The 13,120-nt window shown below is 32.6% G+C and overlaps 1 protein-coding gene across 1 annotated transcript; it reads right to left on the bottom strand.

The window, feature by feature from the left end:
- Positions 1-5,104: 5,104 nt before the first annotated feature.
- Positions 5,105-8,466, bottom strand: LOC124538927 (UDP-glucosyltransferase 2-like). The gene is made up of 8 exons (XM_047116200.1): positions 8,292-8,466; positions 7,915-7,999; positions 7,406-7,595; positions 6,954-7,148; positions 6,654-6,873; positions 6,231-6,450; positions 5,658-5,877; positions 5,105-5,527 (listed from the first exon to the last, which is right to left on the bottom strand). Exons 1-8 carry the CDS (start codon positions 8,442-8,444, stop codon positions 5,251-5,253), a joined length of 1,560 nt encoding a protein of 519 aa, XP_046972156.1. The 5' UTR covers positions 8,445-8,466; the 3' UTR covers positions 5,105-5,250.
- Between the last annotated feature and the right edge of the window lie 4,654 nt (positions 8,467-13,120).

Below are 13,120 nucleotides of genomic sequence, written 5' to 3'. Positions count from 1 at the left end.
TGGAAACTAATTTATTTGTTGAGGTCATTGTTATCAATAAGTATATTATTGTTTCTTATCTTTTTGTTAAGTGCCACTACCGCCCCCACCGATACGGACACGGCGTGTATCATCAGCCTTTTATTAGACACGATAGCCAATATTTAGTTCGATCGATCAATCGATTTTATTTTGTGCTCATTTCTAATTTTACTGTAATTTTCACATATATAATTGTCAGATCGTTTTACAAGTTACATATAAATATATATTATATTTAAATATCCACTCGCCGTGCACACACACGGTCTTCACCCGCGCCCAAATCATATAATTTATATTCCCGCGCTTTCCGCGATGTGTGTCACTCGAGGGGACAGATACATAAATAGACAGATAATATATATATCCATATACAATATAAGTCCAATAATGTTTATTATATTATTACAGATCTGTGTACACTACATTTACGTTATATCACATCATCAGCCCACTGCTGTCCACTGCTGAACATAGGCCTCCCCCAAAGCGCGCCACGTTGCTCGGTCCTCTGCATCCCTCATCCAGCCTCCACCGGTGATCCTGCGAATGTCGTCGGACCAGCGGGTCGGAGGTCGTCCTACATTACGCCTTCCGAGACGCGGTCTCCACTCTAGGACTCGTCTGCTTACGTTTTATATTTATTGGTTTTATTAATTATTTTGTAATTGTTAAAAAAGCTCAATTTATATTTTTAATAAATGTCGTGTAATTGTGCATGGTAAAACTACCTGTAAATAGTGTAGTACATTTGCCAAAATGATTTTGAAATGTAATAATTTTATGTGATATTGCATCTACTGTTGGTTGTCCTACTAAAAGTAAAATAAAATAAACAATCGTTGATGTGTCTAGAAGCCCTGCAGACGCTTTCATTACCAAGTGTTTTTTTTGTAGTTTATGATGATGTTGATTGAAACATTTGTGTAGAGACCAAAGATCTAAATTTAATCCGTTGAAATAAATTTTAGACTACGCAAAAGTATTAATATTGGAATGGAATGAATTATGGAAGGTTATTGAATGACAATGAAATGTTCTAACAATATTATGCTACTTATATATAATATCGACTTATTTACGTTTCACACGGGTATATACGACTTTTAGATTAAGAAATAAAAAGGAAATTTCTTCGACTAGGAAAGTTTATATTATTGGTTTTTCTCACTAATAATCAGTTGCGTAAATAGGGCGGTGCCACCGGTGCCCAGGCACAGGGCGTAGATTCTCGGGGGCGCAAGAATTGACAGACTGGGCAGGACTATTGTTTTTTCATTTTGCTCTTGTCTGTTGGTCTGCTTAAATAGGGCGCAGTTATAGAAGCTCGAACAGGGCGCAGAAAAGGCTATTTACGGTATTGCCTATAATATGCATGTGTTATATCCGTGTTATATGCATTAAAATCCGTTGCGTAGCTTACAAGATCTAAGCTTACAGTCGGCTGGATTTGATTTTATTTTTAACCATATAGAGAATAAACGGATAAAATAAACATCAAGATTTTGTAGTATGATTTAAAAAGCACTATATTTTTTATTCCATGTGTTTTGATATATATATACGTGGCCTTTTTAAGCCCTGATTTATTGCGGTCAGTATTGGAAAGTTAAGCCCTAGTTACACTTAATTACACAACGAGCGAACTTGAATCAGTTTTTACTTTACAACTTTTATTATTATTACATAGTATAAAACAAAGTCGGTGTCTGTCCATACATATGCATGATCTATGCATACATTTAAAATTAAATGATTTTGATGCGGTTTTATTTTAATTGATAGAGTGATTCGAAATGAATGTTTTTATGTATAAAACATGGATAATATAGCGATTTTAATAGAAAGATTTTTGTGTATCATAAATGGACAATATAGTAAAGAAACGCTGACAATTTTAGAAGTTTCTATGATAATGTAAATAAACAAATTCTTTAGTAGGTAGGGTATATTTAGTAAAGATCAGCATGCACTCGTGTGAAGACGGTCGCTTGTATCTTATATTCAACATATATTTTCGTTACGTATAGTTTTAATCGTTAAAAAGTTAAGTTTGGTAAATACAAACGCGCATGAAATCGCTGGCACAGCTAGTAGGTAAATATTATTGGACCCCTGTGCGTTCAGAGCTGAAAAAAACTTAAATTAAAATTAAAATAGAATGAGATAGCCTTGTTATTGTGACGCACTTTTGTTTCAAAGCGTTTCAAATAACAATAATTCTAAAGAATAGTCTTCAAAAATAAACTAATTCTGACTCAGAAACGCATATCATCCTCGTTGTGTTAAAACACGAAGAATTACTGAAGTATTTTTTCCTTATTATACTATATAAATATATGACAAGTAAAATCAGACAGTGACGCATAAATCCTTTTTACAATTTGTATTTGATGCGTTTATGTATAAAATTCGATAGTGCTACAAAGTGCGCGGCAAATAGTTATGTTAGTGAGTTGAGTGTGTTCAGAAATCTCCTTCTAAATATCTTGAAAGGTTTAAAAGTCATGAAACAAAAATTAATTCCCTTTGAGCTGAAACCATGATTTGGTATAAGTATTTTATTAAAGTTTTTAAGTAATCTGATCTGACTAGAATCTGTTCTTCTTATTTTAATAGTCATCGAAAACACAGGCTAATTTTGAAGTTAAATCTTGTCATGCGTTAGCTTTTCAGATGTTAGCGACATCTGTGTTTGAAGCTATGAACTTGCTAAGTAATTTAATCCGCCTTTAAATAATCCTTGCTGCAAAAAAGTACAAACATGTTTAACTAGATGGAGTGTTCAATGAGTAACTCTATATTTTCCAAACAATAATAAGCTAAATGGAATATGAAAGGTCTTATTTTATATTCTTAAAAATGTGAAAGGAATCTAAATATACAGTATTTTGCTCAAATAAAAAAAATGTTTACAACAAATTTTACAATATGTTTTAAAAATTCACCTCGTACTCAATCAGGATATATCACACGGTGAGACTGAGAAACTACACGTGATAGATTGACTTAATTCTCATGTGTTTCCATGACTCTTGCCCTACATGTGCACAGTGTATAGGAATAAACTTCAAAACTTCCCCATGAGAGGAGAATAGACTTTTCTTAGCAGTGTCTCTTTGATTCAATTATTTTTATATTATTGCTTTTGCGCACTATGAGGCCTAGAGTGTTCTGATTTCTTCAGATACAACACTTCGAATCCAATCCAATTCTGTAGTTTGATGAGAATATTTATGCCGGAGTTGATTTTAAATTTTGGTTATATCATTCATTTTTATTATTCTATTAAAATTGTATAAATGCAATTTTTCAGATCTTTTTTTGGTAAAAAAGGCATTTGAAGGCTTCAATGACAGAAACGTTGAAAGTAATTGTTCCAAAAATTGTTCCCTGTGTAACGCAAGATTATTATTTTATATAATTATTTTATTGGTGGTATGTTTAAATACCTAGAATATATCGTTTAGAAGCTGTAGTGTATCATTATTATAATTTATATAAATTTATACATACATTTAGGCTTTACTAGTAATCTGTTCTTATCATCAACAATTTATTAACTTATTGTACATTAGACGTTTTTATCAATTTCTTTGTAAACCCGACCCGCCTTAGGGCAAACGGGTGGTTGCACATAAGATTTTTTTTTATATTTTTAACTTTTTATTTACTTATATATTTTCTGATGGTTTATTAAATACACTGAAATATCTTTATTATTGAAATGATAACTCCTTGGTGGCTTGATATTTTTGACATCTTTAACAATTGTCGATCTATCTATCTATCAATTTATTTGCACAAAAACCTTAAGAAATTATATACCCAAAACTTCCACAGGAATTACACTCTGTCAATTAGTGCAAACCGCGTGAAAATCCGTTCAGTAGTTTTAGAGTTCATCGCGAACATACAGACAGATGGACGTGACCGTGGGAGTTTGTTTTATAATATATAGTGATGATATGTTATCTCAATAACCTAAAGTTCTGAGCAGAATAATAAGTATTTTCCTTACATATTACTATGGATAAAATAATGATTAAAACCCTATTTATAAACCAATGATGCTTAACGATCTCTCTTCTCTTAATGTAACACAACACGGTTTGTGTACGTTTTCAAGTATGAAATTAAATATATCTGAATATTTCTTAATCTGTCGGTTAGAATCAGAATGTATATGAGTAGTTTATATTTTTCTACGTGATACGTTTTTATCTAAGTATGTTATTTATTTTGAGGGGATTAAGCCATACAAATAAAATTTGCTAGCTGTACTGCTGCAGCTGCCACTATAAGCCACTATTAAAGATTATTTTCTGTATTGACTCAGTGTATTCATTTCTAAATTATAAAAAAGTGAATAATATTAAGGAAACACTTGGTGGTTACGACAATTATAAAATAAAATCCGATGTAAATAGTCATAAGATCGACAAAATTTAATCATATTACAATGCAGGTACAGTGCAAATATTTGTCCTATTTCAGTACCAAAAGGTCTTCGATTTCAGACTGTTTTTGGCAATACTTTATCACAATTAGCCAATGGCCACTGGGCTACTGCAAGATTAATATTTGATATAATGTTGTTTCCAGCAATAATTACAAATTAAAGTAACTTGAAACGGAACGTATTTCAAATCACAAATAGCGTTCAGTGACGTCACTCCTGTTACGACTACTTATTTGACGTTATAGTTGGAAAAAAAGTAAAAAAGTATTTCGAATAACAATGAAAGTTGAGTTCGTCAAAGCATTCTGTTTTGAAAAACCTACTTTCAGCTTAAAACAACTTTTTTCGCAGTTAAGAGTCAGAAGGTCCACTCAAAGTCCATTTATTTGAAAACTTTGTTGAAGTAGATTGACACATTAGCACAAGACATACGTCAATACGGCTTTTTTCAGAGTATCGAGTAGTCCAAATTAAATTTTTACATAAAAGTATCTCAAATGTCGCGAAAAAATGCATAAGTACGAAAGTCAGTGCAGACAAGTACGATCAATGTGCCAGTGACAGACAGGAGTGACGTTATACGAAATATAGGTCCGTTTTTGTGGGAAAATTGCAATAAACTAGTGTTTTCTGGATTTTTAATATACTTGTGGTATATAATATAATAAACACAAAAATGAAAACATTGCATCTTCCCTATTGAAGCCTTGTCTCCGAGTTAAAATATTTATTAAAGATAAACATTACATGTTGATTGGTATGTTGTGCTAATTTTGCTTCTTTTTATTATTAACTGATACTTTTTTTCCATTCGAACAACATATATAGCTGAACAAATATTTTACAGCAATTATTATAATCAGCAGAACAATTGCAAGATCCAAGTAGACCTTTTGATACCAGGGCGTCGTTAATGCATGAGTGCGTAAATGCCGCGCGCCTCCTGTTTTTATTACGTGTTCCACCCAATGGACTAATTCTTGACCAGGGGTAACAGTTCTGTGATGATATATGAAGGACAACTCCTTAATTTTTGTCGTATATCTGAAAAACAAAGACAAACCCTTAATATTTAGCCTAAATTTACTTGAAAGTACTCTTTGTGACTTCAAGAAATTGAAATACTCCTGAATAAAGTATACAAATATTTTTTTCATAACTTTATCATACTAACCTTGAATCATTAATCATTTCTTGAATTGCTACTTTTAAATCTTTGGCCATCGTATATGATAAGTCTACTTTCTTAGCATAACCTTTTTTCACACTTCTACCCACATTTACAAATTGATCAGCGAAAACTGGTATGCCGACAGTAGGAACTCCAAAATGTATTGACTCAGTAGTTGAGAGCAGACCGCCGTGCGTGATGAATAGACGACATTTTTCATGAGCTGGAAAAACACACACATACATGTTTAATATATATAGCATGAATTTATGAAATAGGACAGGGGACGAATAAAAGGACACCTGACCTCATGGTCAGTGGTCATCACCGCCCGCCACACTGGCGCTGATAGCGCTTCTGGTTATGGCTGATGATGGCGATCTTAGTTATTATAACCTTTTTACCTCACACGCCCTTCAAACCGGAACAAACGCTGTTTGGCGGTAGATATATCATGAGTGGTACCTACGTAAACGGGATAGCAGAATACCGAAATAACCACATATCATAGTATGTGTAGTACCTATATGTATACTAAAATAGTTTTTATTATTTGTTAATGTATAATTGTTTTACCTAAAATGCTTTGTTGTGGGGCCCATTTTAAAATATGTACATTGCTTGGTCGGTTGGGCAAATCTTCTTCGAATTTCCACAGAACAGTTTGTTTTAGTTCACCGAACATGTTTAGTAAGTCCTGCTTCACTTCGGCGGGTAAGTGTTTACTTCTCAAATTAGATCCCATACTAAAGTAGATGAATCCATGCTTTGCGTCATCTATGATTTTTTGTAAATCCTATTGACGAAATAATGATTATAAAACACTAGATGCATTAAAATCCATTTATTAGTTATGCGTAAACATCTGTCTATCATCATTTATCAAACATCCATACAGAAAAATATCGCCTTTGTAATATCAGTAAGAATTTTAACTTATAGAAAAACTTATAATAAAAAGAAATAATGTTGAATAATTAGGGTATATTAAAAAAGTACCTTTGGCAATGGTTTGACGACAGAATCAATATGGTAACCTCCGATCGGAATGAAGTTTGGTGGTAATCGTGTTGCGATACCCATAGAGACGTGAGAGTTGCTCAAAACTAACGAACCATTATACTTCAACTCTTCGTAAGGCGGTACGGGGTAACCTCTGTTGCGAATATGCGGCACGAAGTGCTTTTCGTAAATTTCCTGATCAATGCCAGATATGTATCTGTGCGAACAAATAAAAGTTTAATATGAAAAGTAAAAATTAACTAGTATTTTATATAGTATTATAAATTTTTTACTTACATTTTAAGAAGTTTACCAATAATTTGAGAACCTAGCTCCATAACACGTTGTGTAAAAGTCAGCGGTGGAACGTTGCCGGATAAGATGTCAACATTGTATGAAGGATTTGGAATTTCGTCTACTAATTGTAAGATCATCCAGTGAGGTTCACTTGGTGAAAGCCAAATTAATGGACAGTTAAATACAGCTGAAAATCTGGAATATAATATCATCAAATAATTTTTGTAACAATCTATATACTACTGACTCATTATGAGATCTTCGAAGTCATAGTTACGACAGACGATCAAGAAAGATTTTTTGAAATTGTAAAATTTTGGGAATGAGAAGAGTAACTTTGTATTATACAGGCAGCTAGTTATAAATACATGTTTGACTTAAAACTTTAATTTTGATATTTCTGCGAATTTTATCCGAAATAGATAGTATTTGTTAAAATATTTATTTCTCACCCAGCAAAGACTTCATTAAACATCCATTCAGCAATAACGACGTCAAATTGTTGGGTTTTGTCTGACAAAAGTGCTTGCACGGGGCCATTATTTATAACGTTACCAGTCAAATTCGTCAGCGAAGGTAAAATACCGAATAGATCTCTTCTATGTGTGTTATCCATTATTGCCTTCAAATTCAAAAAATCACCTAAAAGAAACGTATCACGGGCTATTGGTTTTATTTGACAAGTAATATGCAAGTAAGTATCTGTAAGTGCAGTTGTAGCTACAGTATCTTGCGTCGGTGTTAGATACAAATTATCTGTATGTAATTAGTTGCTGTTGATAACATTAATTCTTTCGACATCTACACAAGTACAAAACACTTACGTGACAACAAAAAAAGTATATCTAAGTTACGTTTTATTGCAAGTCAGTGATTTCTTAGTAAATATTTGTATTAACGCTTACGTAAAATTATTATTGAAAGCAGTCTTAATCTCCATCATCGATTATCAATTACTTACTTGGCAATGATACATAGCTACTTATATCTATAACAGTCACTCCTTTAATAGGTTTGTCTGGAATGATGGCTGCTACATATGTTACCTTAAATGAATATAAAAAATGATAATTAAATTAATAGAAAATAATATGAAAATATCTTATGTCGCCACATTTATAAGCGTCTAGCCAACTTCGATTACAGATCATATTCATTCAAGTCTTTATTGATAATTGATTCGTATGGTACCTGCCACAATCGGATTGATAGCAGTAATATAATATAATAAAATAATGTGAGCTACTTTGTTTTATAGTATGAAATGATAAAAATAATCTTATTGTGAATGTTACCGTGTAAAGCAAATTAAAAAAATAACATAGCTTTCGTCATTACCTCATGGCCAGCTCGAGATAAATGAGTCAGCACCCCTTCCCCTAAAATCGAATGACTCTTTCCTGGTAATGGACTAATAAATAATATTTTATATGCATTCGATAAATATAGCGAAGATAGAACTGACACCAAGACTAACGCCCATTTCGACATTTTCTGTAAAAAAAAGAAACAGAATAATTGTTACACTTCTTGCCGATGTATTTTCTTCTTTCCAAGAGTTATTGGAGTTTAAATCAAATCAAATACTCTTTATTCACCAGTAAACAAAAAATACGTTTAAGAAAGATTCACAAGAGACAGACTCATCGGTAAAATAACTCCAATGTAGATTGACAACATAATGTACAATATGTATAGCCTTTAATTTTCCCATTGCTGTGTTAAAGCCTTAATCCCTTTTGGAAGAAGGTTAAGACCGTATTCCAAAACGCTGCTGCAAAGTAAGTTGACAGATTCACATGTGGGACAATATCGTTGAAATTAGACACATGCTCATGCGCTCAGCGGTAAAGGAAAACATTGTGAGGTTTTCACAATGTTTCCTTCACCACCGAGCGCAAGATTCATATTGTTTATAATTGTGTAATTCATTATAAACACAAATAAAGCACAAACAATCTTTGGTGTTATTTGTAGCGTGGTAAAGAAGAGCTGTCCTTGGTCAAGATTTACGTAATTGAGTCAAGATATTCCAGTCAAGACATTTCTTAATAAAATATGAAATTTGTTTTCAGGCTGAGTAGGCTATTATAATTAGAGAAACAAGATGCAGGACATATAGGATATACGATAACAACAAAATGCTGTACCAATATTCATGGGCAAGCTCAGTTAGTGCTATTCTGTGTGAAATCATCGTATCTCGTGAAATATTAAAAACCTGACCTGACACTAGTCAGGTCAGTTTGAGTTTGAGGACTGACCGTTATTTTGATTAAATAGTGTTTTATTATCATAGCGGATGTCACTTATCATAATACCAATTACTTATAATAAATGCTGCAATCGAAGTGTATTTTATCAAATCTACAATCCATTCAAAGTTTCTGCGCGATGGATTTGTAAAAATAAATACTTAATTCATTCAAAACTCCATAAATAAAAATGCATTTTTTAAACGTTTCAAACGTTCATGTGATACAAATCGCTCCTGATTGGTCGGGCTTACGATGAGGTCACTTGCTTGTTAACCTTGCTTGCCTACTATGTGTACCACAGATTAAAATACATACAAGTGACGTCACCAAGCACACTGCAGCACCATATTGTCCTAGTACCGTTTTCGCGTGCTATTTAAATATGGAATTTTTAATATGACATTTTTCGGCAAATATGTATGTACTAGAAATAAAAAAATCAACATTTAAGAATTTTATCCACTGATTTAAATTTAATGACACCACTGGAAATATAGTAACCACTTAGTAAGCTTCTATGGCTTTCTTTTTATTTGGGAAGCTAATTCACAAGTGGCATATTTTAATCCAATATATTATGCAGATGTGCTTGATGTATTCGTTTACAAAATAATCATAATAAAATCCAGTGATGTTTGCTTAAGTTTTAACTGGGGATGTTATGGCATTAACCTTGACTAAAATTATCTGATATCTAAAGTAAAAATCTATAAGCAACCGAACCGATAATATTTCTTGTAATTTTGTATTTGAAGAGTGTTATACTTAAACACTAGCTAATTTTTTATATAAAATCTTTTTTTTTCATTTGTGTTAAATTATTAAACATTAAGTATTTATTTCTTTTCAAATTTCAATTATCGAACATCCATAAATGAAACTATCCGAAACGACCGGATAATCTGCAATAGTATTTGAAACCGGCAAAATATTGATCATATATCCGTATCCCTATCCATCCTTGGCATGAAATAAATCGATGAAAATCGTCTTCTTGGACTATCTTGATGCAATCGTCTAGGCGGAGACGGAAACTTGGTGTTACAAATTTATAAATGTCACACTCACTGTTTCCACATAAATAATCAATAAATATACATAATATTTATGACTATACGTAAACATACCGTTATTTAAATATAGTTAAATACTTTATTATTAATATTTAGTTACACTTACACTAAATTACACTTTATTATTTTTAATGATTCTTACACTTTTGATTCAACTAAAATCTTCTGTTAATTTAACAACGAAATACAACTACACAATATACACCTGACTAATATTCACACCATTCGGTTTTATATTTATAGTTAGCTGTCTTGAGATTGTATTTTATCATTCATTGATACGATGTTATCGAGGTGAGGCTATTTTTTACTACAGATAATAAATGCAAGTCATGGTTACATTCGTAACTACTAATCCGAAATATTAGGATGAAACGACAAAAATTATGATATAACGATTATGTGAAAAAAGGACGCGAACCGATCCGAGTAAATCAAAAAAACTTGTTCACTTGGGTTCTTTATTTATTTGTGCTCGGTGAATGAACGTTTTAAAATTTAAAATAGTTTTATATTTTCTTCAGCATTCAAGAGAAATTATTAAAAAATTGCTCCGTTGCACGTTTTTAGATCTTTGAAAATATTACTTATTTAGTGGACTTGATACGAATGAAATAAATAAATCATAATTCACATGACATTTTGAAGAACTTATGAATAGTTTAAATCAGTACAAAGTAGTAGGTATTATTAATATTAAGGCCTAAACTATAAACAAATAAGAGCTAAAAATAGTTTCAGTATAAATCATGTCGCCTAGAATGGTAGCAAGAATGCTAGCAGTATTTACCAGTTGAATCATAGTACCGATTATCCGGGCATAATATAAACCGAGGCGAGGTGGTTAAAAGTATGAAGGTTTTTGCATTCCTACTCCAATAAAAGTAAATTTTAAAAACATTGACATAAAAATACTTAAAAATCATATTTTAAATCTATTATAACTATTCTCGTCGCATATATTGTGTGAGTTTGCCTTCCAGACAGACCTGTTTATATAAAAAATTGTACACATCTCGCAAATTTACTTACAAATCGTAAGTAAAAAATTAGTGCTAATTCTGTGAGTTGAAGGTAAACATGTGCTTCCATTACGACGTAGACGTTTCTTAGAACTAATTTTAGCTCAGCAAGAGATTCATTCGTAACGAGATAAAAAACATAGAAATACGTATTTATTTTAACAAACGTGGGCGTTTGATTCAAACTGACTTAAAACATGAATCTTGAGACGAATTCGATTAACCTTTCGATCCAAAGCATTCCCAGGGAATCCTTCTAAATGGTTTAGCGCTAGCCTTTATCACCCTTACGCCATTTTGGAGTCCAATATCCATCCAACCATAAGCATTTACACGCTTCACCAGCTCTCCGACATTAAGTCAGCTAACTGGGCACGGGAGAAGTCACGTTTAAGATGTCTAACATCTTTGGTGGCTTGATAATCACATTTTGAACGTAATGTACTAGTTTGGACGAAGTTTTACGTGGCTTTCAGTATAGTGAACTGGCAGATATCATCACGTTTTTTACTTGATTATCCAAAAGCGTAATAATCCAGTACTTTAATATTTCTTTCTATTATATGTATATGTTGGTAGGGCTACCACTACCACTTGGTGGTAGGGCTTTGTGCTAGCCCGTCTGGGTAGGTACCACCCAATCATCAGTTATTCTACCGCCAAATAACAGTACTCAGTATTGTTGTGTTCCGGTTTGAAGGGTGAGTAAGCCAGTGTACTACAGGCACAAGGGACATAACATCTTAGTTCCCAAGGTTGGTGGCACATTGACGATGTAAAGAAGTTAATATTTCTTACAGCGTCATTGTCTATGGGTGATGGTGACCACTAACCACCATGTGGCCCATATGCTCGTCCGCCAATCTATACAATAAAAAAAATGTTTCAATATATAACATATGTAGATATAATAATTTAAAATTTGTTAGTTTTACAATTCACATGGAATTTATACAATTTACCATTTATATATTCTTAAACGTCCTTTTTTATAATTTTAACATTTTTTAATTTTTATTAACTAAAGAATTATTCCATAATTATTTCGTTGATTTAAATATAAATCCTATTTAATTTAGAGTATATTTGGCAGTAATACAGGCCACACTCCCTCAAACTTTCAAAGTATCAAAAACTTTCGTAATAGTTCTTTTTGCATTTTTTTTTTATTTTGTACAGTTTAACACCGAATTCAATTTTAAAATTCGGTATACCGAATACAACTGTGAGTTACCTGAATAGTTGAGCTTCATAATTTGTGATTCATTATTATTTTAGTGCTTTAACAGCATATACCTTTTCAGAATAAGTTTCGAAGTTTTTTAAAACTTTATACCACCTTTTTTTCGCTGGAAAAAGTTTATTTGCTCTTTACGCGATTCCCCCACGTGATGAAAAGTGGAGGGGGGGGGGTGCGACTCCCCGGTTTCCGGGACGTCGAGGGCGCCCAGGTCCACCGGGTTTACACACTAAAAAACCAGCGGTACCCTCACCGTCTCTCGGCGGACGCCACGGGATCGCTTACGTATGCTACCGTGGAGGAACTTTATACCACCTACTTCAACCGACCTAAAGAAATTGTAAGTTTTAAAGTCTTGTTTTAGCTTAGTGCGTTGGTTTGCAATTTGGAAAGTCGTTATCATGTTTTTTTTGTGGTTAAAAGTGATTTTTGACCCATTGGTATGTAACTCCGGAGTGAATAGTTATTTAAAAGTAGGCAGGACTTTGGACCTCCAGTAGGTTAATCACTGCTTACACCTTGAACTAGTGTTGCCCAAATTCAGTCTTGGTCTTGCAGTCTTGGTCTTGTTCTT

This window comes from Vanessa cardui, chromosome 21 (assembly GCF_905220365.1).
Source record: "Vanessa cardui chromosome 21, ilVanCard2.1, whole genome shotgun sequence".
In the NCBI taxonomy this organism is placed as follows: Eukaryota; Metazoa; Arthropoda; class Insecta; order Lepidoptera; family Nymphalidae; genus Vanessa; species Vanessa cardui.
This window is presented reverse-complemented; position numbering and strand designations above follow the sequence as displayed.